At 42.5% G+C, this 25,349-nt stretch overlaps 1 protein-coding gene across 1 annotated transcript in view; it reads right to left on the bottom strand.

Annotated features, from left to right (window-relative positions):
* Window positions 1-749: 749 nt before the first annotated feature.
* The window catches only part of LOC310994919 (electrogenic sodium bicarbonate cotransporter 1-like), a 34,289-nt gene continuing 9,689 nt past the window's right edge, over window positions 750-25,349 (bottom strand). The window contains exons 4-26 of the mRNA XM_083983824.1: window positions 22,061-22,193; window positions 19,963-20,123; window positions 19,628-19,807; window positions 18,136-18,212; window positions 16,611-16,768; window positions 16,420-16,507; window positions 14,323-14,477; window positions 13,164-13,280; window positions 12,550-12,724; window positions 10,069-10,202; window positions 8,062-8,324; window positions 7,542-7,594; window positions 7,198-7,383; window positions 6,099-6,212; window positions 4,763-4,924; window positions 4,470-4,648; window positions 3,896-3,968; window positions 3,044-3,112; window positions 1,857-2,030; window positions 1,592-1,756; window positions 1,349-1,442; window positions 956-1,029; window positions 750-827 (exon numbers count right to left, since the gene is read on the bottom strand). Coding sequence (XP_083839950.1) covers window positions 986-1,029; window positions 1,349-1,442; window positions 1,592-1,756; window positions 1,857-2,030; window positions 3,044-3,112; window positions 3,896-3,968; window positions 4,470-4,648; window positions 4,763-4,924; window positions 6,099-6,212; window positions 7,198-7,383; window positions 7,542-7,594; window positions 8,062-8,324; window positions 10,069-10,202; window positions 12,550-12,724; window positions 13,164-13,280; window positions 14,323-14,477; window positions 16,420-16,507; window positions 16,611-16,768; window positions 18,136-18,212; window positions 19,628-19,807; window positions 19,963-20,123; window positions 22,061-22,193 — 2,954 coding nt within the window. The 3' untranslated portion in view covers window positions 750-827; window positions 956-985. The remainder of the gene's footprint in view (window positions 828-955; window positions 1,030-1,348; window positions 1,443-1,591; window positions 1,757-1,856; window positions 2,031-3,043; window positions 3,113-3,895; window positions 3,969-4,469; window positions 4,649-4,762; window positions 4,925-6,098; window positions 6,213-7,197; window positions 7,384-7,541; window positions 7,595-8,061; window positions 8,325-10,068; window positions 10,203-12,549; window positions 12,725-13,163; window positions 13,281-14,322; window positions 14,478-16,419; window positions 16,508-16,610; window positions 16,769-18,135; window positions 18,213-19,627; window positions 19,808-19,962; window positions 20,124-22,060; window positions 22,194-25,349) is intronic.

Here is a 25,349-nt window from a genome sequence, read left to right as displayed (position 1 = left end):
CAAATGATTAAAAAAAACAAAGATTAGATTCAAACAGCAAATGATTCTGCTCACTGAGAGTTTAAATATAATAAATATATAAAAAGAGGAGAAAAAAGAAACAGAAAAGTCAGCTCCAGTCTGCGTGACATTGAAATCCTTTTCACTTCTCATCCTGCTGATCTGGATTTTAACATTATCTTCTAGATGGTGTTTTTTATGAATATGCAGCATTTGATGGATTTTTGATGAATAATACATGTACAATATGCTCATAAATACTAAATGCATGTCCGCTCTGATGACCTTTTTGTTCACTATGTTGTTGCAGAAATCTGCTTTGAAGCCATGTGTACTCTGCTTACTACAAGCCTAATGTGTCCCGGGCCCTTTAGTTAGATGCATGATAAATTATTAGCGTCCACATTAATAAGATATTAATGTTCCAACACACACTGTATTACAGACGACCTTTTGTAGTCCTTTTTTTGTTTTGTGCAGATAAAAAAAAAAGAAAAGAACATTCACACAGACGAAGAACCGGTCAAACAGATCCTGTGTCAGCCTTCATTAAAATTCAGTACCACCAAAGTGTTTCAGCTTTAAGACAAATACTTCCAGCCGTTTGGATTTAAAATACCGCGAAGAAAGCCGGTACGATAGTACAAAAAAGAGGAAGAATGTTGTGTTGTGTTGTGTTGTGTTGTTATTGTACTTTTTTTTGGACGGTTTGTTTGTTCGTTCACAGATCCGTTTCAGAGCCCCTCCTCCAGAAGAAACCGTTCTCCACAGAGTCCCGGCCGATTCGGATCTGAGGCAAACCTTTACTGAAGGATCCTCTGTCAAGACTGGGGGGAGAAAAAAAAAAAGAGGATATAGATGGTTGATTGTGGATTTGTACTTCTGCGTTTCCTTTCTGAAGTTATAAATATAAATAAACATGTGGCGAGGATGCCAGCTGCCGGTACTCACTTACTCGGCCACTGTGGAAGACTCAAAGTAGTGCTCAGCACGGCGAATGCGGGCTAAGGAAAGTCTGGGATTTATCTCCTGCAGGGAAATGAAAAACATTTTAAAAAACATACTTCACAAACACTCTGACATTTCGACAGCGGCAGCAGGGAAGAAGAAAAAGAGAAAGAGGCGGAAAGCATCAACAAAGCTGCTTTTAGTGAGTGTTGCGTTACAGCAGCAGCAGCAGCAGCTCTTATTGTGCGGCGGTCAGAGCAGCAGTTTGAGCTTTCAGGGTTTTAAAGTGATGTTGAAGTGCAGACGAGGTTTGATGGAGGAAGATGAAGTGAAGCCGTCAGAAGCAAAGATCAAGTAGCAGCAGCAGCAGCAACGGTGGCGCTCGCTGGTCTGTACTCACTATCCACTGATTTGTCCCCCAGCATCGGCTCCTTCTCCATCATGTCCATGGAAATTTTTATACTGGGGATGTTTTCATTGTAGGGGTAGTCGGACTGTGTGAGGATGAGGATGAGGGATGAACATTAACACAAGGATGCTGAGGATCTACTACAGGAGGCTGTATCACACCACCACCATCACATGACAACACAACACATGGATGTTTGGATATTTAAGGTTCAAACTAGTTCAGTTCACTTACAAATTCAGTTTCGCTGTCGATGCTTCCCTTCTTCTTGCTCTTCTTCTTCTTCTCGTCCTCCTTCTTCTTCTTGTCTTTCTCCGGGATGACGTCGTCCAGGTAGCTGAGGTCGTGCTGCGAGAACAAGTAGTCCATGGCCTTACGCACCGCCACCAGGGCCAAGATCTAGAAACAAATAAAACAAACCAAAAAAAGAAAGAGGAACCGATTAGTCACACGCTCACGTCTGCAGTTGTTCACCATAATAAACGCGTGTTGCTCTCACCATGACGGGGAAGACGATGGCCGCCACGGTGGACTTGAGGATCCAGAGCAGAGCCAGACACAGGCCCTGGATGAAGGTGAAGAGGTGGATGCGTCTCTGGGGGACGTGGCGCAGGTAGATCAGGTCCGGCTGGTGCTTGGCCGGCATCAGGAGCAGCTGCAGTCGGTCCATGAACTGAAGCGGACAAGACACACATGATAAAGTGTAAATTTACAAAACGATGCTGCAGAAATTTTCAATTTAAAAGAGGCCAGTTGTTTTTTTAAGTTTGCAACATGCATTTATAATATGAAATTCAGAAACTACAGTTACTAATTCAAGTGCTGCTTCATTATTTTGATGTTTTGCAGCAGCCAAATTCACCAAAATGTAATTTATAACTAGAGCAGATGTTCAAACAGGTGTATGCTAAGCTAATCACCTTATGACACAGTGTATTTTTTATTCCTACATGTTAAAAACAAGACGTTGTATTTAATGTATCCCCATAAGGAAACTGCAGCAGAAACTTGTTAGATGTAACGCATTATGCACCGTGCAGTGTGTACTGTATCCGTGTTTACAATATGAGCTCCTTATGTGAAGTTATATGTACCTGTATTATTTTGAATGCTCTGAACATTACTGTACATCTTATGTAGATTTTCTAAATGTGAGTTTCGTATATACATGTACCTCCACAAGGAAACTGTAGCGGAAACTTGCCGGATTGAATGCATCATGCAGTGTGGACCGTTTTTTAGGTGATGAGCAACAGTATTTATCATACTTGAAATTGCACTCTGTAATTTAATCATGATGATTTAAAAACACAACCCTTAGTCTTATGATTGCTGGTATTAATGTATCCTGTAAGTACAAGTTAAGATACACAGTACAATCTATTTATGATCAATCTATTGCGTTCTCTGGTAAATCTAAATCTGGTGCAGCCATCTTTTTATTTCTTTGAATAATCAACGTCACTGCACGCTGTCCTGCCATAAACTAAATAAACTAAAACTGAAGTGGAGGATTTTAAAATGGTTTTCTATGCACTGTGCTAAATGTGATGAAGCAAAAGTAAAGAACCAAGTAATTTAATTAGTTAAACAACCTGTTCTGTATTTACTTACTCAATTAAGTAAGTAAAACCTAATGAGTCACACTGGTGCAACAGGTGCAGGTAAAAGCTCAGTCTCACTCACCTGGACTCCGTTGAGCGATGCCACTCCCATGTAGAGGAACACGCCGTAGAGCACAGGCATGGGGATGAACTACAGGACACAGAACATATAAGGTATTAATGTCACATGTAAGTGGCTGCAGTGATGTCATTGCAACTATAAATAAACTAACAAACTTGAAAAAAAAAACACAAGATGCAAAAGGTTTATTTTTAGCATCCCTGCTCGGTTAAAAATAGTCCACAAGCTGCTTTTCTGAGAAGGTTCTTTAAGCAGACGCATCAGTGTGAACAGTCACTTGGCTGCGACTGCTGCAGGTTTAGTAACCACTTGCTTAGTATTAGAGTCTAACTATAGAGCAGAGGAGGGGAACCCACTACAATCTGGAGAAGCAGGTGTTGCAGACTAAAAAAACATCAATAACATCAATAATCAAACTAGAAGATGATAAAATGTCAGATTTATTGCATCTTTAATAATTACTTTTTGCACTTTTTCAAAAATCCTTATGGTATGTAGTGTAAAAGGGGGAATAAGACAATGTGGGCCCAGAGGTGCAGTGTGAGAACTGTCCACAGGGGGGAGCAGCAGCTCCACTGATCTGGACCCACTGACTGTGAAGTCTTTTTTTTTTTTAGGCTTAATGAGGGAATGGAAACTGGAGAAGCACTCAGCTGCAATCGGAGCTTAAGCCCTGATGAACATGCTTATTTCACATCGTGTTACTTCAACTATCAGGAGTTGCTAATCGGATGAGCACCAGATTTTTGAAATTATTTTACATTTGCACAAAAAGGGGCGACAGAGGAGTTTGTCCTAAAACAGGAGGACAGTAATCCACATTTCCGAGGAGGAGGAATTAAAAAAAGCTACCTTGAGGATGGGGGCCATGAAGACGGAGAGTCCTGTGAGGAGGAACACGAAGATACCGGTGACTCTTTGCTCTCTGGATCGGAGGAAAGGTGGAAAAAGTACAATATTAATCGATCAGGAAGAGATGGATTCTCATCAGTGAAGCCAATACACACAAAAACTCATGATATTCATGTGTATTTCTATATAAACAGCTGTATACATTCCTGATTGCTTCATTCTTGATTGATTTAGAGAGATTGTTGTTCTGCTTTGACAATTTATGGGAGTGTGGCAGGAAGGAATGAGGTCTGAAGATCTGTGTGCAGGTGCAGCTCTATAAATCTTATCGTTGTGTGTCAACTCACACACTCACACACACTGTTGTGGCTCATGCTCCTAGAAACTGGGCAGCTCTGCCCTGCAGCTACTTACTCGGAGATTTACTTTCACCCAGGAGTCTGAACTGAATGTAATTAACTACCTGGCACAGTCAAAAGCCAACCGAGCTCTGGGAAAAAACCGGAGAGAGGAGCAGAAACCTCTTTTTAATTCTCCAGTGACGTACGTAGACGCTCCGTCCGTCTTTACTGACCTGACACCCAGGAATTTGGGCGCCTCCCCGGGCGCCGACGTCTGCGTCTCCATCTTCAGGGAGTCGATGTGGGCGATGGAGATGACGGTGGCGGCCACGTACCACGGCAGACCCATGAAGGAGCAGAGCACGATCAGGATGGCCACCCAGAACAGGTCCAGGTGATAGCCCGCCCCTTTCTGACGGACAGCAGACAAAACATTTCAGAATAAAAAAGCGTCTTTTTCTGGACAGTTTCATCCTCAAATCTCTTCCATTTTTGTACATTTTAGTAAAAAAAACTCGATACCAACCTTGAGTTTGTGCTCTTTCCTGTTGACGATGACGGCCGTGATCTGCTGATCCATGAAGATGAGGATGGTGACGAGCAGAGCGGGCAGCGCAGCAGCCAGGTACACCCACCAGGGGTTCCCTCCGAACGGAGGAATAAACCAGCCCCTCTTTGGATTGGTGGGCTGGAATACAAAAACAACAACATTTCAGATTTATTTTTACATATTGATGAACACTGTCATGTAAATATGTGGGATTGGCTAATTTCCATCCCCAGTCCCATTGGCAGGTTGATGTTAGACATAAAAACAATGAAGATAAAAGCACAAGGAGGCAGGACTACGACAATAGAACAATGCATCATGACGCACCTTGACATCTTACACAAACATGACTTGAACAACATGCGTATGTTAATTGACCAAAGTAGTAAGGGGCCCAAAAGATTACAGAAGTTATAAAGTGCTAATTAAAGTGCTATGTGCTAAAGTGACATGAGTGCAAGATTAAATTTAATCTGATTGCACAATGCCCCAATAAAGTGCAAGACTGACTTAAATTGCACTATGCCCATGGCACACGATTGCACATGCAGATGTGTGTCTAATATTGCACTAAATTTGTGTACATAAATGTATTATGTACACACTATTGTATGGAATTGGGATACATAAGTATATGTATATACAATAATGAGAAGGAGAGAGAAAATTATTAACCAATTGGACAAGACGTACACTTAAGGAGACCTTTAAAAAGAAAAGAAAGCCACACAGACACCTGACTGCATGTCAGCAGTCCAGATCTCAGACGTGGATAACATGTCAGACAAAAAAGTGAGAGAGAAGCAGTTACTTCTTCACCGAGTCTGAAGTTACCGGTGAAAAACCTGTGAATTCAGCCTCTGTGGTCAAACAAAGCCGCTTCTGTACTTGCAATTATAAGACCATCTGTGTTCTCACATCGCCTATAATCAAGTTGTTATTCGATGCAGGTGCCTGCTCCTCGATCCCATCACTCCCTCTCTGTGTCGGGGCAGAGGAGGAGGAAGGAGGGAGGAGGAGGAGGAGGGGGGAGTCTTAACGCCAGCGGAGGAACATTTGAGCTTAGCAATCTCAGTTTCAGGTAATATGTATCGCTGGCTGGGCAAACTACAAAGAAAGTATTATGCCGGGATTTCAGGGAATTACTAAAGGCCGTGCTGCAGGAACATGAATCATTATCTGTGTAATTAGAGGAAACTGCACCTGGCTGACCGCTGTCATTCACCTGATTGATTTCTAACCCACAGCAGAACCAGGACGTGTCTCTCCCTCTCTTAGAAAAAAAAGTGTTTGTTGGTATTTTCTATTTTACCTTGAATTCACTTGGCACTATGAGCTTGGGGGTGTCCACGCCGACCAAGGCGTCCACGCCGCAGAAGAGGAGGATGGTCAGGATGATGGCGAAGTCGCTGATGAGCTTCCTCACCTGCAGGGAGGGAAACAAGTCACAGCAGGTTGGACAGCGTTTCACGGCTGGAGGCAGAAACACTGTGGTTTTACTTTTTACTTGTTTCCTTTCTCTCATGTGTTTGGCAAAGACCAACAGGCGGTTAAACCACAAACTTGTAGACAAACAAACAAACACTGGCAGATATCAACCTGCTGACTTCTGTCTTTGTGATACTGAAAGTGCAGTTATATGTGTCATTTCTGTTCAGGGACTTTAGTTCTGCAGGTTGTGACTGAACAGGTTTTAAAACGAGGCCACAGGATCATTAAGGGAGGGAATAAAAGAAACAGGTATTTAATATATAAACAACTGTGATCTGATGATGAAAGTCAAGTTCATCGGTCAAGGTTTTATACATCTGAAAATTCCCATCATGCTCAGCTACACTGTGAGCCACGATGGTGAAACCTACTTAACATTAGCATGTTTAGCATTGACATTATGTGACCTACCTTTGTAGTCTTGCATTTAATTCAATTTTTATTATTTAACTTATCATTTTTTACAGTTTTATTATTACGTATTTATTCTTTTATTATTATTATCCTATGCTTTAGCATGTTTTCATCTGATTTAGTTAAGTACGTATTTATTTCATCTACTATTTCTGCTAATTTTATCCTGTTTTCTTTTTTTCCCTGTATCTTCTCTTATATTTCTGGTTTTACTTCTTTAATATGTCCCAGTTTTATTCATTTTCTTTTACACTTCATTTTTATAGACTCTTTTCTTTTGTTTCCCCATATCTTATCACCGTTCTAGTTCTAGTTTCATGATGTATTTGTGGTTTGGGTGGTGGGGCAGGCTGTTTTTATTATGTAAAGCACTTTGTGTTGCATTTTTTAAATTGTATGAGAAGGACTATAGAAATAAAGTTTGATCGATTGATGTCAGTGAGAGAGAAAACCAATGTAATCTGCGAAAGCCAACTCGGTCACTGGTTGTAAGTGGCGTCACTCACTGTGGTGGGGAAGAAGCGACTCGTCTTGAACTTCTTCAGACACATGGAGCAGGCGTAGGTCCCGAAGAACAACATGAAGGACATGAGGGTGATGTCAGGCACGTAGCCACAGGCGTCTCCGACCAGCTCACCTCCGTACGTCACACACTGCTCCTTGTCCAGGGACGCCCAGGTGGCGTTCACTGGCTGCAAACAGAGAAGGAGAAAGAAAGAGAAAGAGAGTTTCCTTTTAACCAACCAACCAACAACTGACAGTTCAGTAGCGTGAAGTCAGAGTTGACAAAATGTTGCATAAAAGAAACTGAACGTCACCAGAACAAAAAAAGCACAAGGACACCACATACCAGATCAGTACTGTTTGTCGAGGCAGCGAGATCAAGGAGTTCTGATGAGTTGCCTGGAGGAACAGAAACAACATCTTATCACCAAAATGAGAAAACTATCACTCGCTGTATCGCGTTCGCTGCCGTTTAAAAAAAAAAATCCGTGTCAACATCTCGTCGCTGCCAGGTCACATTTGCGACACAGAAACTGATAGGGCTGTTTGGAAAGTAAACAGAGGTATCCGGAGGCCGACGCAGTCCGCTATCATTTTATTATCTTGACTGTAAACACCAAGAAAAAAATAAATTGAAACCTTTGTTTGACACGTAATACGAACGTCGCTGCCAAACCGGACAAAACTGAAGATGATGACGGCTTCACTTTCAGTCGTCTGGTATCACGGCTGCTGGCGCCCACATACAATCAACAATGAGGCGTTTTTCAGCCAAGAGCGGTTCAAGAGACGACTGAGCTCTGGTGTCAATGCAACCTTACTACTGTAATCTATCTTATTATAACACATCGTCATCGTCGTCGTACCAGGAAGGCATTGGCAGCTGTACTGGGTGACCAGGTTGGCGTTGAACCCGGCGTTGATGGGGTTGTGGTGTGCGAGCTTTATCATCTTCTTGAACGCGTCGTAGATGAAGATGAAGCTGATGAGGGCGGAGAAGCCTTCCTCGGTGAAACGCGTGAAGTACTGCACCAGGAAGCTGGCGTCCGTGGCGACCAGCAGCAGACAGAAGACCCCCGACCACAGGCCGATCCACAGCCGGAACTCAAGGTAGTCGAAGCTGTTGTCTCTGAGGAGGAGGAGGAAGAAGAGAGGGAGGTGGTTTTATAAAAGAAATTCACTCCTACATACAGTATCTTTTTTTTTTTCAAAGCATAAAACTTTAGGTATGCTCCGACTGCAGCCCTTCAAAATAAAAAACAATCTTTAAAGGGTTCAACATTTTGGCAAATTGGCCCATTGCCATAATCTCTATAGTCATAGCAGTAGGTTCGTTACCTTTAATTGTCGGTGCAAGCTGTTTTTAGAACGGCGGAGCAGAGCCGTGAGCTGCTCAGAGCTACGCTATAGAGGCTAATGGGATTTCTTGGTTTCCCTCATCAAACTCATCAAATACACAATCCAACAACTCCAAAACGCTCTTGTGGACAAGTTGTGACCTGCACATTCACCACGCTATGAGATAATAACAGAACGTTACCAGACAGAGTTGTTTTAGAGGGAAATTAAAGCAAAACCGCTGATGCGCGTTCCTGTCGGGAGCAGTTTTTCGGCAAACAGTCTCTGCATTTACCTCTAAAACAACTCTGTCTCGTAACGTTCTGTTATTATCTCATAGCGTGGTGAATGTGCAGGTCACAACTTGTCCACAAGAGCGTTTTGGAGTTGTTGGATTGTGTATTTGATGAGTTTGATGAGGGAAACCAAGAAATCCCATGAGCCTCCGTAGCGTAGCTCTGAGCAGCTCGCGGCTCTGCTCCGCCGTTCTAAAAACAGCTTGCACCGACAATTAAAGGTAACAAACCTACTGCTAAAACTATAGGGATTATAGCAATGGGCCAGTTTGCCAAAATGTTGAACTATCCCTTTAAGAGCTGCCTTTCAACCATATAGAAAATCATCCACCTATGCTATGTGCATGTTCAGCAGCTACAGACAAACTATCAGCAGCTGCCACTGACTGACTCAGCAACTTCTGCCACCGCCGCCGCCACCGACTTGAGGCATGGAAACATTTGGAGGCCACGAGGGCTCGGCGACATTCTTCGCTCACAGTGTAAAATTAAATGAGAGTGAATTATTAATAACGGAACATAATCAGCGGTGTTTGTTTGGGTAATGCAAGAAGACGCTCTGTGGGAGAGGGGAGGGGCGGTACAGTGGAAGGAGGAGGGAGAAGTCGACACCTTTAACTCCCTCTGGGTTTCATCTGCACAAATATGGAGTGATATACAGTATGTATTTAAAAGTTAATATAGTATTTTTGTTTTTTTCCCTTTTGTTTAATGAACTTTTATGCACTTTATTGTATATTCTCCTTCGTCTAGTTTGGTGCCAAGTTCACAATGTGAATATTTCTATTGCCATTGCACAAGTACAATGAAAAACTGAGGTAGAAACACTATTAAAAAGAGATTAAAGGGGCAAACAGAAAAAAACAAGAGTAAAAAGACACAGCAGAGTTAAATACAAAAAAAACAAATTAAGTGAATAATCTCTGCACAGAGAGAAAACAGTCAGCTGTAGCCTGCAGTCAAAAATTATAGTGAGATTTTATCCAAATCTTGTTGCACGGCTGTAAAATGGAAATTATCCATTTGTTTTCATTATGTTTTTATAGTTGGATCGAATCTCTGTCGCTTTTTTCCCCCCAGAGGCCTGATGCAGGGAGTTTGTGTGTTGTGTTTAGGGTCTATAAATATCTGCTGGGCGACTGTTTCTGATTCTGAACTTTGCTTCACCCTCGCGCTAATACTCAGAAAGACAGAAAGGAGCGATCGACTGGACTTCGATCGGCCGGCGACTCCACTCACTTGCTGAAGTTGAAGAGCAGCCGCTCGAAGACGAGCACGGGGCCGGTGCTGCTGAGGATGGTGAGGGGCTGACCGGACAGCAGACAGAACACTGCTCCCGTCAGCGCCGTGCCCAGGAAACTCTCCAACACTCCCTGCAACAAACACACACACAGCACAGAAAGAAAAGACATGAAGCTTTTGGTGCATGTTCAGATTTGAAAAACTATTCAGCCTGAAGCAAAATCTTCACACTGCAAAAACTCAAAATCTTAACAAGAATATTTGTCTTATTTCTAGTCAAAAGTCAAAACAATCTCATTATACTTAAAATAAGACTCATCACATTAAAAAGTAGCTTGTTTTTAGACACGTTTTAACTTCTTTAAGCATATTTTCACTTGAAATAAGTCTGATAGTGGGGCAAGTTTTTCTTTCTTATTACAAGCACACAAAAAATTGCTTTCAGTGGCAGATTTTTCTACTTATTTTAAGTAAAAATTTGTTTGAAACAAGTGAAAATGATCTAAAAACAAGTTATTTTTTAGGTGACAAGTCTCCTTTTAAATGAAAAGAGATTAGTTTTGACTAGAAAAGAGACATTTGGACAAGAAATAAGACAAATATTCTTGGAAAGTTTTTGAGTTTTTGCAGTGCAACTGTTTTTTTTTTACCCCCTCTGCTCTTTTTGAGCCTTTAACATTGATAACATCATTACACGGCAGGAAACTGCTACACTACATCACACACACACCCCTGCAGGTCTGGTTCATCAGGAAAACCCTGTTTAAATTCCAGTCAAATCATTGGAGTATTTTAACGGCCCTGCTTTAGTTGCTACAGAGATAAATGAGTGATTGTGAACCACGGTGCAGAGCGAGAGAGAGGTGAGGTGAAGTGAGGGCAGGGATTCCCTCGGCTGTTCCCAGAGCAGCAGCAGGAGGAGGAGGAGGAGGAGGAGGAGGAGGAGGAGGAGGAGGAGGAGGAGGAGGAGGAGGAGGTGGGTGGAGGGTGATGCAGGATTGAGGAGTTGCACACTCGTCTGCGGGGGTGGAGTGGGGGTGGAGGGGGGTTGACAGGGTTGGGAGGAGCAGAGCCGAGTGGAGTGGTCATGACGGAGCTACAGTGCAGCTGAGTAATCTGGATCTGTGGTTATTTACGGCCGCGGGGTAAATCCCTGAGGCCGGCCGGCCGGCGCTCTGCAGGGCTGCAGCTCTCTGCCAGGGGGAGAAGCTGCAGCAGGTGTCTCCTCTGCGTTACTGCACACACACTTACACACACACGGATCAAGCAATGCATGCCATCATAACACAATTGTACAACTCCTTCCTCCACATGCTGCAGCAACAACAGCAGGTACAGCAGATGGAAGCAGTATATGAGCTCCACATTAGCATCAGGGCTAATTTATCATCTGAAGTCAACTCCTTGTTCCTGCTCAGAGGTTTTGTTACTTTAGTCCTGATGGTGCATGAATGAATACGAGGCCGACGCTGCACCTCCACCTCCTCCACCACCACCTCCTCCTCCTCCCTGCGTTGAACTCCCAGACACAGTTAGTTATGCAAACTTATTTGCATCGGAGGCCGATTCAGCCGCTTTTATCAGCTTGTCAATCTTGTTACTTTCCCACCGTGTGCGACCAAAATAAAGAAGCTCAGAGTGACACGTTTGCGAAACACGTCTGACTTTAGTTTCATAATCAGTGTGGGAGTGATACATCGTCTTTTGTTGTTGTTGTTGTTGTTCGACATTTACAGGTTTGTTCAGATCTTTTTGGGGGCTTTCAGTGCCTCTACATGCACAGTACACCTTCTATATCAATTTAATCTGATTATTTCTTGTACCTGATGGGCCCAGTGTATTTAATCGATGTGCATACTGGCCATCTATTGTGATGTGACTTTTTGCATTTATTCTAAATATTCTTTAAATACTCATCTTGGGAAAATTTGTTGAACACTTGTTTATCTATTCATCTGTATTCATATGTTTACTGATTTTCTATCAACCTGCTCAGTTCCTCAGAACCTTTTTATTTCCCAACAACAGCCTCAGATTGTATTGATGTGTATGCTGCATCCCTGGCTTGATGACCAATTACTTATATGAACAAGGTGTCTCCTTTGTCCTCTATCCTGACGAATATCTATGTGGTCGAGACATTGATCTTATAGCCTACTGTACAATAAACATCTGAGGAGCTACAACAGTGAGCGGACTTCACCCTTTCTCTAAAAATTGGTTCAGATTTAGATCCACAGTCACCTGCAGAAAGATAAATCTGTATCTATATAGAGAATCTTTGGAGACTCGTGACTGTTGTTGTGCAAGATTCGACCTGACCCCAAACTGGGTCAGTTTGTTCTCCCCTCTCCGTCTGCGTTAGTTAAACCTGAACTCTAATTTAAACTTGACCTGTGTGTCACAACTTTGCAGGGTGAACAGGAAAGTCGGTTGTGTCTTTTTTTCCTCTGCATGTGCATTACAGTGGTGGTTTACCTGCATGTTATCCGTTGCATCTCCCAGCAGGCCTCCGAATGTGATCGCATTCGTGACCGTGCCCAGGTAGATGAACAAGATGGCCGACAGGGACTGGATGTGCAGCGCGTCGTAGAAGTCGCTGGCGAAAAACGGCAGCTTCCTCTTGATGTCCAGGACCAAACCTCCGCAGAACCTGGAGGAGACACAACCATTTATTTATCAGCAGGCCTGATAACCATGATATAACTGGGTTGATTTATTCAGGGAGCCATGATGATATGTAACTGATTTGTTTATTAGACGAAGATTATGATTTCTTTGGCAAAGAGAATCAAGAAGGTAAAACTTGTTCTGAGATGGGAAAACAAACGGTGGATTGTTTTCATTGTTCTTCATGTGTGGAACGTTTCCTCATCAGAAACCTACAGAGGGTCATTATTTCTACTCAACGGTGCATAATGCCAACAATCACACACCATCAGGAAGATAATACACTCATTTACAAGTATGAGAGGGTCATAGCAGTAGTTCTGAATCAATAAAAAAGGTGTTATAGTTTTATTTTTAATCAAATCCACTGATTTCTTTTTCTTCTTCAATTTCAAATTAGGAAAATATCAATGTTTGATTACTTTCTGGTGCGCTGCAGCTCCTCTCCGACCTCGTGACCTCCTCCTCCTCCGTGTCCCGCATCATGAGGAGTATCTCCGTTCATCTGAGGCGTCTCCAGCCCCACGTACATGTTCTTCCTTTAACGAAAAAACAGAAGAAGTCAAACATACAACAAACTTTTGACAAATCACATGCACACAGAGAAACGGTGAGAAAATCTGTCAGTACGACTTGAACGTCCTTTGAATGTCAACAAAGAGCGGTCACAAACTGTGTGTGTATGTGTGAATAATGTGTATATTGCTCACTATTTACTATTTATTGTTTTTATTTAAATATTTTATTGCTTGGAAGACTCCAGAGATTTGCCAGATAAAATCATGCAAATATATAAAACATGGACATTTTACATATTTTCTAATTTGAAATGAGGCTTTACACTGCAAAAACTCAAAATCTTTCCAAGAATATTTGTCTTATTTCTTGTCAAAATGTCTCATTTATTTCTAGTCAAAACTAATCTCTTTCCATTTAAAATGAGACTCGTCACCTATCTTTTCACTCGTTTCAAACAAATTTTTACTTAAAATAAGTAGAAAAATCTGCCAGTGAAAGCAAGTTTTTTTTGTGCTTGTAATAAGAAAGAAAAACTTGCTCCACTATCAGATTTTTCTACTTATTTCAAGTGAAAATATGCTTGAAAGAAGTTAAAAAGTGTCTAAAAACAAGCTACTTCTTAATGTGATGAGTCTTATTTTAAGTAGAATGAGATTTGTTTTGACTAGAAATGACATTTTGACTAAAAATAAGACAAATATTCTTGGTAAGATTTTGAGTTTTTACAGTGTAGCAGCAGAATGGATCCATTTCAGTGTGCTATGTTGAGTGTTGTGCTGCTTTGAGTAACTACACTCATTCTGGCTTCAGACATGTTATAACTTTTGAGAAAACAACTGACACAATCGTCTTATCAATGATCATTTGAATTGCATACAATCACTGCTATATTGCCACAGTGCAACCTGGTCTGGAGTCAGCAGCAGCTATTTGCTTATGTTCACACATTTAAACTCTGATGCAACTTGAGCATCTGCATCATCACTAAAAAGCTAAAACAGGAGTTCTGCATTGACATCATCATGATAGATCAACGCGGATCGGATCATCGGATCATCAGACCTCTTGTCGGACGACGGCAGAGACTTGGGCGGCTCTATCCTGATGTCAGGGTCCCACTCGCCGGGGGGGAGGACGATGACCTCGTCCAGGAACTCCTCGATACCAGCCAGCAGGTCCTGCCTGTCTTTAGCTTTGTAGGCGATATCATGGAACACCTGCCAATAAACACACACACACAAACACACACCACTGATTAGTAATCAGCCAATCAATAATATAACTTATCTATTTGTTCATCCAGAGCTTTGGAGAGAGAGAGAGAAAAAAAAGGTACAAAAACTGGGACATAGGGAGGATTTCCCCTCTTTCACAATGTCCATAAATAACGTCACCATGCGTGTGTGTGTGTACACTGCAAAAACTCAAAATCTTACCAAGAATATTTGTCTTATTTCTAGTCAAAACAAATCTCATTCTACTTAAAATAAGACTCATCACATAAAAAGCTGCTTGTTTTTAGACACTTTTTACTTCTTTCAAGCAGATTTTCACTTGAAATAAGTAGAAAAATCTGATAGTGGAGAAAGTTTTTCTTTCTTATTACAAGCACAAAAAAATTAGTTTGAAACAAGTGAAAATTATATGAAAACAAGTACATTTTTAGGTGATGAGTCTTATTTTAAGTGAAAAGAGATTAGTTTTGACTAGAAATGAGACATTCTGACAAGAAATGAGACAAATATTCTTGGAAAGATTTTGAGTTTTTGCAGTGTATGTGTGTGTCCTGGGACAAATGTGACATGCAGGTAGAGCCCTGCTGGACAGCTCAGGGGGGGGGGTTATTAGTCCAAAACACAAACATCTGTTAACCTGTGTCACAACAGTCATGGGACAGGAGAGGAGAGGTGGGGGGAGCAGAGGGGAGAGAGGAGAGGAGGGGGTAAAGTTTAACTTGAGGAAATCCTGGAAAAACACTTCCTATCCTGCCGTGTTGACACATGAGACACACCGAGGCCTGTGGGAATTTGTGCGCCAGGTGCTCTCAGGGTTAAGAGACGTTACGAAGTGCTTGTTAACATTCCTGACAAGACGGAGGAGAAGTGAAGACACACACACACACACACACAGATCAGGATGTTACAAAGAAGTTTAAATAAAAAAAAGAAAAGAAAGAAAGAAAGACCTGGGTTGTGTTGCAGGATTCACTGTGTTGACACCAAAACAAAAATGTGTCGAACCGCAACTCCAGCCCACGGCTTAGCAGCTAAAGCCGTGAGCTGGTGAACTCACCACCAACTGCTGCCATGATTAATACGGCAATATCCACCGAGCTGAGAGCTGGCAGCAGGTCAAGTGGTGAAGGAGGTGGAGGTGCAGAGAACTCTTTTATCAGAGAGTCTCAGAAATGATCTGGCTCGTTTTTGTTACTTATGAGGTGCTAATGTATTGCACGGCAGTTTTTCAGTATCATGGATTCCTGTTAAATCTCCTCTGTATCTCAGTCTCTGGTGAACTCTTGACTTTATCTTTTGTACTTTTGATAAAATGACATGTGGCAAAGACACGTCGTCCACACTAATGACATTCCCATCAGCCACAGCTGCACTTTGCATTGGGAAAATGTTAGCATGCTAACCTGCTAAAGTTTGATAAGTTATCTGCTAATATACTGTATTAGCATGCTTTTTATGCTTTTATGCCATTTCATTCAGCTTCTTATATCTGTCTTTCACAGTGTTTATCTTTTTATGTCTTAATGCAATTTTGATTTCTCTCTCCTTTAATCGCTCCAATCCTCTCACATCTTTCTGTTGTTCCTCCTCCTCGTCTCCTGCCGTTATTCTCTTGTACGTTTTTCTGCTTTTATATATAGCACTTCGTAACACTTGGCTCAAATGGGACCAGTTGTTAGTTATTACATTATAATAGCTGCTGAATCCGTGGGCTAATGCAGTTTATTGATTCACTGGAGCGTCGTCCCTCTTAAACCATCTTGTTATCAAATAAATGTCAAGATGCCCCATTATCCCAGGTTTACCACAGTAACTTAACAATTACACTAACCCAATAGAACCGGCTCTCAGACTCCAGGGTGAAAGCTAAAAACAGAGGAGAGGGTAAAGCAACAAAATATGAAATTAGCGCGGTAATAATCACCTCATCTGACATCAGAGTGGCGATGGCTCTTCCGATCTCGTGATAGGACTTTGCTTTGCCTTTGGGGCCGAGCAGCACAAAGAGGAACCTGAATGCAACAAAATAAGATGCTCATGATATCTATTGAGTGACGGTAAGTTGCTGATGCTGTTGTGTATGTACTGTATGTGTGTGTGTGTGTGTTGTTATACCTCGTGGGCACGGGGACCTCGGTCAGAGCGCCCAGCATGACGGCCTGCTGCAGACGAACAAACGCCACGAAGGGAGTTTCCAGGAAGTCGACCTCCCCGACCAGCACGTTGGAGGCCTCGGCATCACGCGGCAGTTTCTTCATGAACTTATTCTTCAGCTGTTTTTTGGGGGGACAAAAAAAACAAAAAACAACATCAGAGAGGCAGTGAATGAAAAAGTTACAGGCCGACTTTATAACAATGAATTTAGATTTACGCAGCGAGACACGCTTCCTCATCTGATGACAGACGAGATCTTAAAGAAAGAAACGACTACGTCTGACGTCTTGTTTGTATTCTATAAGCACATAAGAGCAGGTAGTGCCCACCCTTTCCTACTATTATTTGCTCAGCAGCAACTGCAGTTCGACTTCATGCCACTTAAAGGGATAGTTCAACATTTTGGCAAATTGGTCCATTGCCAAAATCCCTATAGATTTAGGAGTAGGTTCGTTACCTTTAATTCTCGGTGCAAGGTATTTTTAGAACGGCGGAGCAGAGCCGTGAGCTGCTCAGAGCTACGCTACAGAGGCTAATGGAATTTCTTGGTTTTCCTCATCAAACTCATCAAATACACAATCCAACAACTCCAAAACGCTCTGGTGGACAAGTTGTGACCTGCACATTCAACACGCTATGAGATAATAACAGAACGTTACCAGACAGAGTTGTTTTCGAGGTAAATTCATGCAAAACCGCTGATGCGCGTTCCCGCGCGTTCCCGCAGGTGGCAGTTTTTCGGCAAGCAGTCTCTGCATTTGTCTCGAAAACAACGTGCCATGCCTGCCATTCTAAAAAATAGCTTGCACCGACAATTAAAGCTAACAAACCTACTCCTAAAACTAAAGGAGTATGGCAATGGGCCAATTTGCCAAAATGTCGAACTATCCCTTTAATAAACAAACTTTACCACAGTTGTGTGACTCTGCATGTACATGTACGTAAGAGAGTGACATGCAAAGTCTGCACTGCTCTGATTTTGAAGAAGTTGCCAAAAGAAACAAAAAGATAAGTTGTGAGGCGATGATTAACCGAGGCCTTGATGCGATGTCAAAGGCCGGAACCATTCTGACTAATGCACAGTTTCATTAACTGTTGGTGCAGGAGCGTTAATTCTTGCGGTTACACTTTAACTGCTTGTGATCTTTCATCTGTGTGTGTGCAGAGCATCTGTACAACACCCGGTGAGTTTCCTCATCCATGACTCACGACAAAGAGAGAGGGAAGAGAGAGGGAGGGAGGGAAACTGCATGTGCCTGTGATAGAAACTCACACGACAAAAACGAGAGACAGTGAGCTTTTGTTCCAGAGCAGCGAGGGAGCCAGGGGTCTTATCTATCGGTGTGTGTGTGAGGCTCACAAGCTCATGCGCACACACACACAAAGCCCCGACACATGACATGACGCTGGCTGCAATGGGGCTGCTTTGTGAATGCATGCATTGATATAAGAAGAAGGGACAGAGACACACAAACAAATTTATTACCTGGTCCTTCTCTGGTTTGTCAGAGAAGTCGCTCAGGCTGTTGGAGGTGAGGTTTCGATGGGCGGTGGTTGGGCTGCCTGCACGAACGAGGAGGAGAGAGACACACTGATGATGTTAGAGGAGAGGAAAAGACTGGAGATATTTAAATGAGAAGAAGCAGTATAAGAAAAAAAAGAAAAAAGGCAAAGAGGAAGAGGAATCAAAGACAGAGCTAAAACATCAGGAGCTGAGCTGAATGTGTCGAGGCTGAAGCTTTTAAACTAAACACCAGATGTTCATTTATTCAGAGAGGCAGCCTGGTCGACTTATGCTCGGGTAACTACGTAGTGTGTGAGAATGCAAACTTTGGAAATTCACGTGACTTCTGCAGTGTTTCAGTTTTCTGTTGCCATGTAAATATTTATGTAAATACATCAGGAGTTATGGAGCGAAGCTTTTCTGTCTTTGTGTTGTTTCTACACTCAACGCCGAGTAAACACAAATCCAGCTGTTTGACACGATGGACTTTTTCTGTTGGCTCTACTCAAATGTGGTGATTTCCATGTGTACCAGAGGGGGTGTTGCTTAAAGGGATAGTTCAACATTTTGGCATATTGGCCTATTGCCATAATCCCTATAGTTTTAGTAGTAGGTTTGTTACCTTTAATTGTCGGTGCAAGCTATTTTTAGAACGGCGGAGCAGAGCCGTGAGCTGCTCAGAGCTACGCTACAGAGGCTAATGGGATTTCTCATAAAAAAAACTCATCAAATACACAATCCAACAACTCCAAAACGCTCTGGTGGACAAGTTGTGACCTGCACATTCACCACGCTATGAGATAATAACAGAACGTTACCAGACAGAGTTGTTTTAGAGGTAAATTCAGAGACTGCTTGATGAAAAACTGCCCCCGACGGGAATGCGCATCAGCGGTTTTGCATGACTTGTCCACGAGAGTGTTTTGGAGTTGTTGGATTGTGTATTTGATGTGGGAAACCAAGAAATCCAATTATCCTCCGTAGCGTAGCTCTGAGCAGCTTGCGGCTCTGCTCTGCCGTTAAAAAAATTGCTTGCACCAACAATTAAAAGGCAACTATTCCTAAAACTATAGGGCCAATTTGCCAAAATGTTGAACTATGCCTTTAGAGAGGCTGCATTCTAGAGGAGGGGGAGTGCTACGCCCTCACTTACAGAGGTATCCCATGCTGGAGCTCCTCGTGACCTCGCACTGCTCCTCTACGTCTTGTGGGGTTAAGAAAGGCACTGGGTGCTCTTGGGTGCTTCGTACTATAAACCACCCCCCACACCCAGAGGCAGGAAGTCAGAGGCAGCAGAGATCCAAGAGGAAGGAAAAAGGAAAAAGGAAGTAGAGAGAAAAGACAAGGAGGGAAAAGAAGTGAGAAGTCGTATTAGGAAAGAAAATAACCAACAGTTTGTTAGTGACTGAGTTGGAAATGAGTCAAAGTGAGAAGTTAAGAGAGTTTAAAAGAAGAAAAAAAGATTTTCCTTTACCGTTTTCCTGGTTGGAAAACAGACGACTGGCGCTGGAAACGCTCTTGCCGATGTCGGCGAGAGAGCGCAGGTTGGACTTCTTGGTCTGGTGGCGATGTTTCCGTAGCAACGTGTACATGACCTTCTCCTTCAGGTCGGCCTTCAGCTGGCCGTTTTCGATCTGGCTGTCGGTGATCAGCTCTGTCGGACAGAAACGTCAGAGATCACCACCATTTGTCGACACAGAGGCCACTGGCAATTTCGTTGTATTTTCTTTTACAATGACAATAAAGCTTCTATCTATCATCATTCCTCTTTGTGGATGTCGGAGGGGAAGAAGAAGACGCCGTACTCACCGACCACCTGCGGCAGCGTGCCGGCCTCCAGGTCCAACATGATGGTTCCCTTCTCGATGCACGTCTTCAGCTCCATCAGGCTGTGCAGGGACAGCGTGGCCACGTGGGGTTTACTCCAGCGCTCGCCGCCCTTCTCCACCTTCTCCTCGAACTTGATCCATCTGGAACGGGACAGAGCAGGACGAGACAAGACAGACAGAGGGACAGAGGGACAGTGTTGTGATGCATTCACTGCCAAACAAAAGCACAAATACCAGAGTGTGTATAATCATTTTTTTTCCCCTTCTCAGGCTCCTGAAAGGTCACTGCAGAATATAAATACGTGCAACAGAACAATGGCTTTTAAAAAAAGAAAGAAAAAAAAAAGGTAGGGAACAAAATACAGGCTGCAAACAAAAAAGGGAGACAAGATGGGTTCTGCTTTCTTTACCAAAACAAACCCCGAGGTGTTGTGACTCGGTCACCGTTCACAGGGACGGAGATGGAGTACGGGCTGCAGGGGAGCGTGGAAATAAAAAACAAATCTCGAAAACTTTAGAAAAAAAAAAAAGACACTGCAATGTCATCAGCAGGCCTGCACCGCTCTCAGGTCGCACAGAGACTTTAAGGATAGTCGAGTCCTGAGGCCCAAGACTCAGGACAAGGATCCTTTTTTTTTTTTTTTATAATAATGCCTCACATGTCACGGCTACAAAGAGCCTTTCTCCTGAGGCCGGAGGATGGGGTTTCCTCTGGGGATAGAGTGTCCCCTCTGGCTGAGCTCCACACGCCTGTGACCAGACATCCACCAGGGAGAGGAGACGCTGTCGACCTGGAGGAGTCCATTTACTCTGCTTTTTTATGCAACTCACTCTTTTAAAAGAGAGAATAAAGGCGAGACACTACAGGCAGAAACATTGGTTTTTCATGCAATGATCAATTTTGCTTCCTTAACGTGTCTTCTTTCAGAATAGTGGAAAGAAAATGGTAGAAAATCCACATTAAGGTGGTTAGTTTACTTCATTTTGTCTCTTGTTGGTAGATTTTTCCTAAATTCACCTAAAGTTAGCATGCTAACGGGCAAACTGTTCCATGCCTGCGTCATGTCAGGTATCATTGTAAAGCTCTCTCTCTCCTGAACAATTATGTAGGCTCCAAAAGTTGTCATTTCCTTTGTATCAGCTACAAATCGTAAAAGTACGATTGATGACAATCTATGGAATTTTACAGTACAAGTCATTAAAAAATGAGTTTTTCCACAGACTGAGCTAAAACCAAACCTTCCAGTTTTATTCCTGTCTATATTCCGAAGGTTTTTACAGAGGGGATTGTTGATATATCATTCACAGCCTGATTTATACAACATTTTATTCCTAAAAACATGGCGAAATTTGATTTTCTTTTAGGGCTAGTGACAGTATTTTCTCATTTACAGAATGATAAAAAGAGATATCCAAAATCTCCTCTGTAAAAACTTCTGATGTTAATATGTCAACAAAATAAAACCAAAGTTTTGAAAGTGGCTTTATCCATTGATCAGATTTCTGTTCTGGAATTTTATGCAAATCGGTGCATATTTAATTAGATATTCCCTCATTTACATATTTAAACATAAAATTTGACAAAACTCGTAATACGAAAAATATTTGTCTTAATGTAAGTGATAAACTTGGGAAGTTTCATGGTGATATCTGTTAGTTTAAATTTCTACCCTATCCACCTGTAGTGTCACTGTGCTTCCTCTATTACAACTGACTGCTCAGCTTCACAGTCAAAGTGCTGGAGAGCCGAGTGCAGCATGAAGTTTTGTTGTGACCATGTGGGAGTTTCGGCCTCTTCCTGCTCTCACAGAGCAGGTACAACTGATCTCAGCCTGATAAGAGCCGACGGGCAGTTCGCTGGACGGCGGCCTATTTCCCTACACACTCACACACACACACGCACACATGCACACACACACAAAACGGGATTATTCATAGGAGGCCGTGTTCCGCAGGAAACTTTCTCTACACTCCCCATGGCTGGTGGTGTAGGAGGCAGGGAGGGGATGGGAGTAGAGGGAGTAGTGGAGGTTGGGGGATTGTATTGCATGCTTGGCTTCTGTGACTCGGTGTCTCACCTGGCCGTCTCCTTCCACTCCATCTCCTGCCCGTCCACACACAGGAGCTCGTCCAGCTCAGTGAAGAGCTGCGGTGGCGGGGGGCCATCGTCCTCCTCACCGAGGATGAACTTGATCCTCTCAGCTGGAGAAACTGAGGAGAGAGAAAAAAAAGAAAAAAAGACAAGTTAGAAACTGGTTTTCTCAGGTTCGACTCCTGCAATAAAGCTGATAAAACATGATTAAAAACAACAGTGTTACTCATTTATACTGTATGTGAGTGTGCATGACAGCAGCAGCATCTTATGTAACAAACAGGGTTTAACAACTGTTCATGAAGTCAAAGATGCAAATCATTTGACGCAACATTTCTCATGCTACATTTAAGTTTTTGTTGTTCCATGTAACACAAAATCCTCCGACACTTCACTGTCTGTGTTGTTGAGGCCATAAAACCAGTTGTTACAACTGTGACATGAAAAGTCAGCAGCGATTAACTTCTCAGGAAAAAAAACACAAAAAAAAACAGAGGTCTTCCAAATAACCTCAGGCTCGTTGCATAACCTGAGTCATTAGTCTGAAAATCAACAAGTGTTTGGGACAAACAGTGACGCAAATGTGTAAAAGCCACTGACAGACAGAGCTGCAGGGAATATGTCAAGTTTGTTTTGAGGAAACCTTTAAAGAAATTCTGAAATACTCTACTTGAAATCTTCACTTAAGTATTTAAGGTTTTATTTTTTGGATTGTATGTTTAGTTCTATGTAAAAGTATCACTCTAAGTTAGATATTGATATTAGCAGGAGTGGTTCATGATATTCTGAGTGTGTAAAAGTCATTTCCTCTTCTTTTTGGAACAGTTTTCCAACGTATCATCTTCCAGGTCAGATCTACTTCTTCCTGAGCTGAAGGAACCTCTCTCTCTCTGTGCGTCACACCCTCACACCCACTTTTTTTTTTTTTTTTTTTTGCCTTGGCCTATAACTTTTTACTTCCTTCTAAGAAAGGTGCGCCTGAGCTCTGTGTCAGCAGACTGACCTGTGAACATCCAACAAGCAAAGAGGTGAAGTATGCATCTTCCTCTTCCTGTTCACACAGATCACACAGATAAAGGAGGAAGCCATGGCAACCAACAGGCCACATTATATAACAACAATAACAATAATAATAATAATAAAAAAGAAAGGAGTTGCTGCTGTGTTTTAGATTCAGTAGCTTACAGGAGGTTTTCAGTCCTAATGGTTCTGAGAAAGTTGTGCAACTTTACAAGGTGATGGTGGTGGTGGTGAGGGGGGGTTATATAGACGCAGCTTTTCTCTTGATACACTGCAGCGGACTGCAGAGTGTGTCACCTTTTAATCCTGAAACAGCGCGCCCAAGCTTAATTTAGGATGCTTGTTTTTAAAATAGTACAGTGGGAGCTGTTCCACCGCGCTGAGAAAATCTAACAACTGTTAAGCTACAACAAGGTTAAGATCAATGTCGCGACTGACAGCTTCAGGATACGGACCACTGAGTGTCCCCTCGTTGCTGTGTGTCAACATCATCCAGCCACCACGACAACGGAGGTTACAAAACAGAAACACAACAAAGATCTCCTTTCCTGGTTCCCACAGGACCTGAACTTGACTTTTGAATGCAACACTTTTGTGTGACGCCACGCGGTGTACCGCACAACAGCGCTCACCTCTTAAGCCTCCGGACTGTGTGTTATCAATGAAAACCAGGCTTTTGTTGTGGTTACACACGACTTTTAAGTGGACAGCTCCGCGGGACGGAGAGAGGGGGGAGGAGGGGAGGGGGGTTTGTTAGAATCAACAGGATTAGAGAGATTTGGATGGAGGGCAAAACAGCGGAAAATCCTACAAGTGGAGGGCGCTCCGTGTGTGTGTGTGTGTGTGTGTGTGTTGTCTAGAGAGGTGTGTGTTTTGAGGAGATGTCATCCTACCCACACATCAACATCTCCCACTGTATAATATACATGTACACTACAACATCTTCACACATGGTGCGTTTAAGGACCTCAAACCTCCCTCTTCCCTCCCTGATGCTCCTCAATTATTCATATGGAGCAACTGGTGGAGGCAGCAGCAGCGACGGAGCAGAAGGTCGACGCAAACAAACTAAACAGGAGACAACATGTCGTCGTACACAAATGGTAACACTTTACAATAAGGGTCCCTTAATTAACATTAATTAGTACATTTTTAAGCATTAATTACCTGTTTACAGAATCATTATTATGCATTACTTAGGATTAGGAAACACATTAATTATGTAGCCTATTAGTAAGCAGTTTGTTTACTACTCAAAGTTAGTTAAGAAATTATTAAGTTGAATAATGTAATTAGTTATCATTATGTATGCATTACTCAGCATTAATTAACACATTAGTTTATATATTAATGCTTAATAATGTACTAACTAACGTTAATTAAGGGACCCTTATTGTAAAGTGTTACCAAAAAATAAAAATAAAGATTTTTTTTTTAAAAAAGGGCAAAGAAGTGGATATGGAAATCTATAGTGGAGCAAAGTGTTGATCCCAGCAGACGGCTCTGCCCCGGCATTCAACCTTACAGGACTGTTTACAGCTCAGATCTGCAGCAGAGATACAGCAGCAGGATGAGAAACAAGCAGGAGGCGCTCTCTGTGTGTGTGTGTTTGTGTGTTTATGAGTGTGTGTGTGTTTAGGGAGTGAAACCAAAGTGAACCAAACCACAGTTCAGCTTCATAACTGCTTCTGTGTTTGGTTCCACTTCTGTCTGACCGCCGACCGCCTGCTGATTGACAGTCTGATACCGACTGAGCGCACGGACAACCAGCTACACTATTAGCCTTTACACACACACACACACAAAGTGCTACAGGGTAAATAAAGGGCATTAACTCAGGACCTCAGTGATGCCGACAGGAACAAGTTGAACTCTATACAAGTTGTAAAACTCTTATCACAAATGGGCCGACGCACAAACCTGAATCACAATTTATGGATAAATCTATCAGTTCCTCAGTTACTCAGGAACAGGTGTGAAACTGCAGAACAAAAACATGTAATAAAAAAAAAAAAAAAGAAAAAAAAAAAAAGAGTGCGTTGCGGTTTTGTTTTTAGTCGTGTTGAGTGTTTACCTTCACGCTGTGGCCCTGTGACCCAGCTCCGTGTGAGTCATGGAGTAATCACAAAGGCCCCACACGACACGCAGACAGACAGAGATTAATGTGAGCAAAACTCTTATAGTATCGTGACATCTTGGAATGACTAAGCACCCGGGCTGGTTCACACCTGAGCCCGAGGTGCAACAAAGGAGGA

Source organism: Trachurus trachurus (assembly GCF_905171665.1).
Source record: "Trachurus trachurus genome assembly, chromosome: 12".
In the NCBI taxonomy this organism is placed as follows: Eukaryota; Metazoa; Chordata; class Actinopteri; order Carangiformes; family Carangidae; genus Trachurus; species Trachurus trachurus.
Note: the sequence above shows the minus strand (reverse complement) of the source record. Positions and strands in the feature narration are given on the sequence as shown.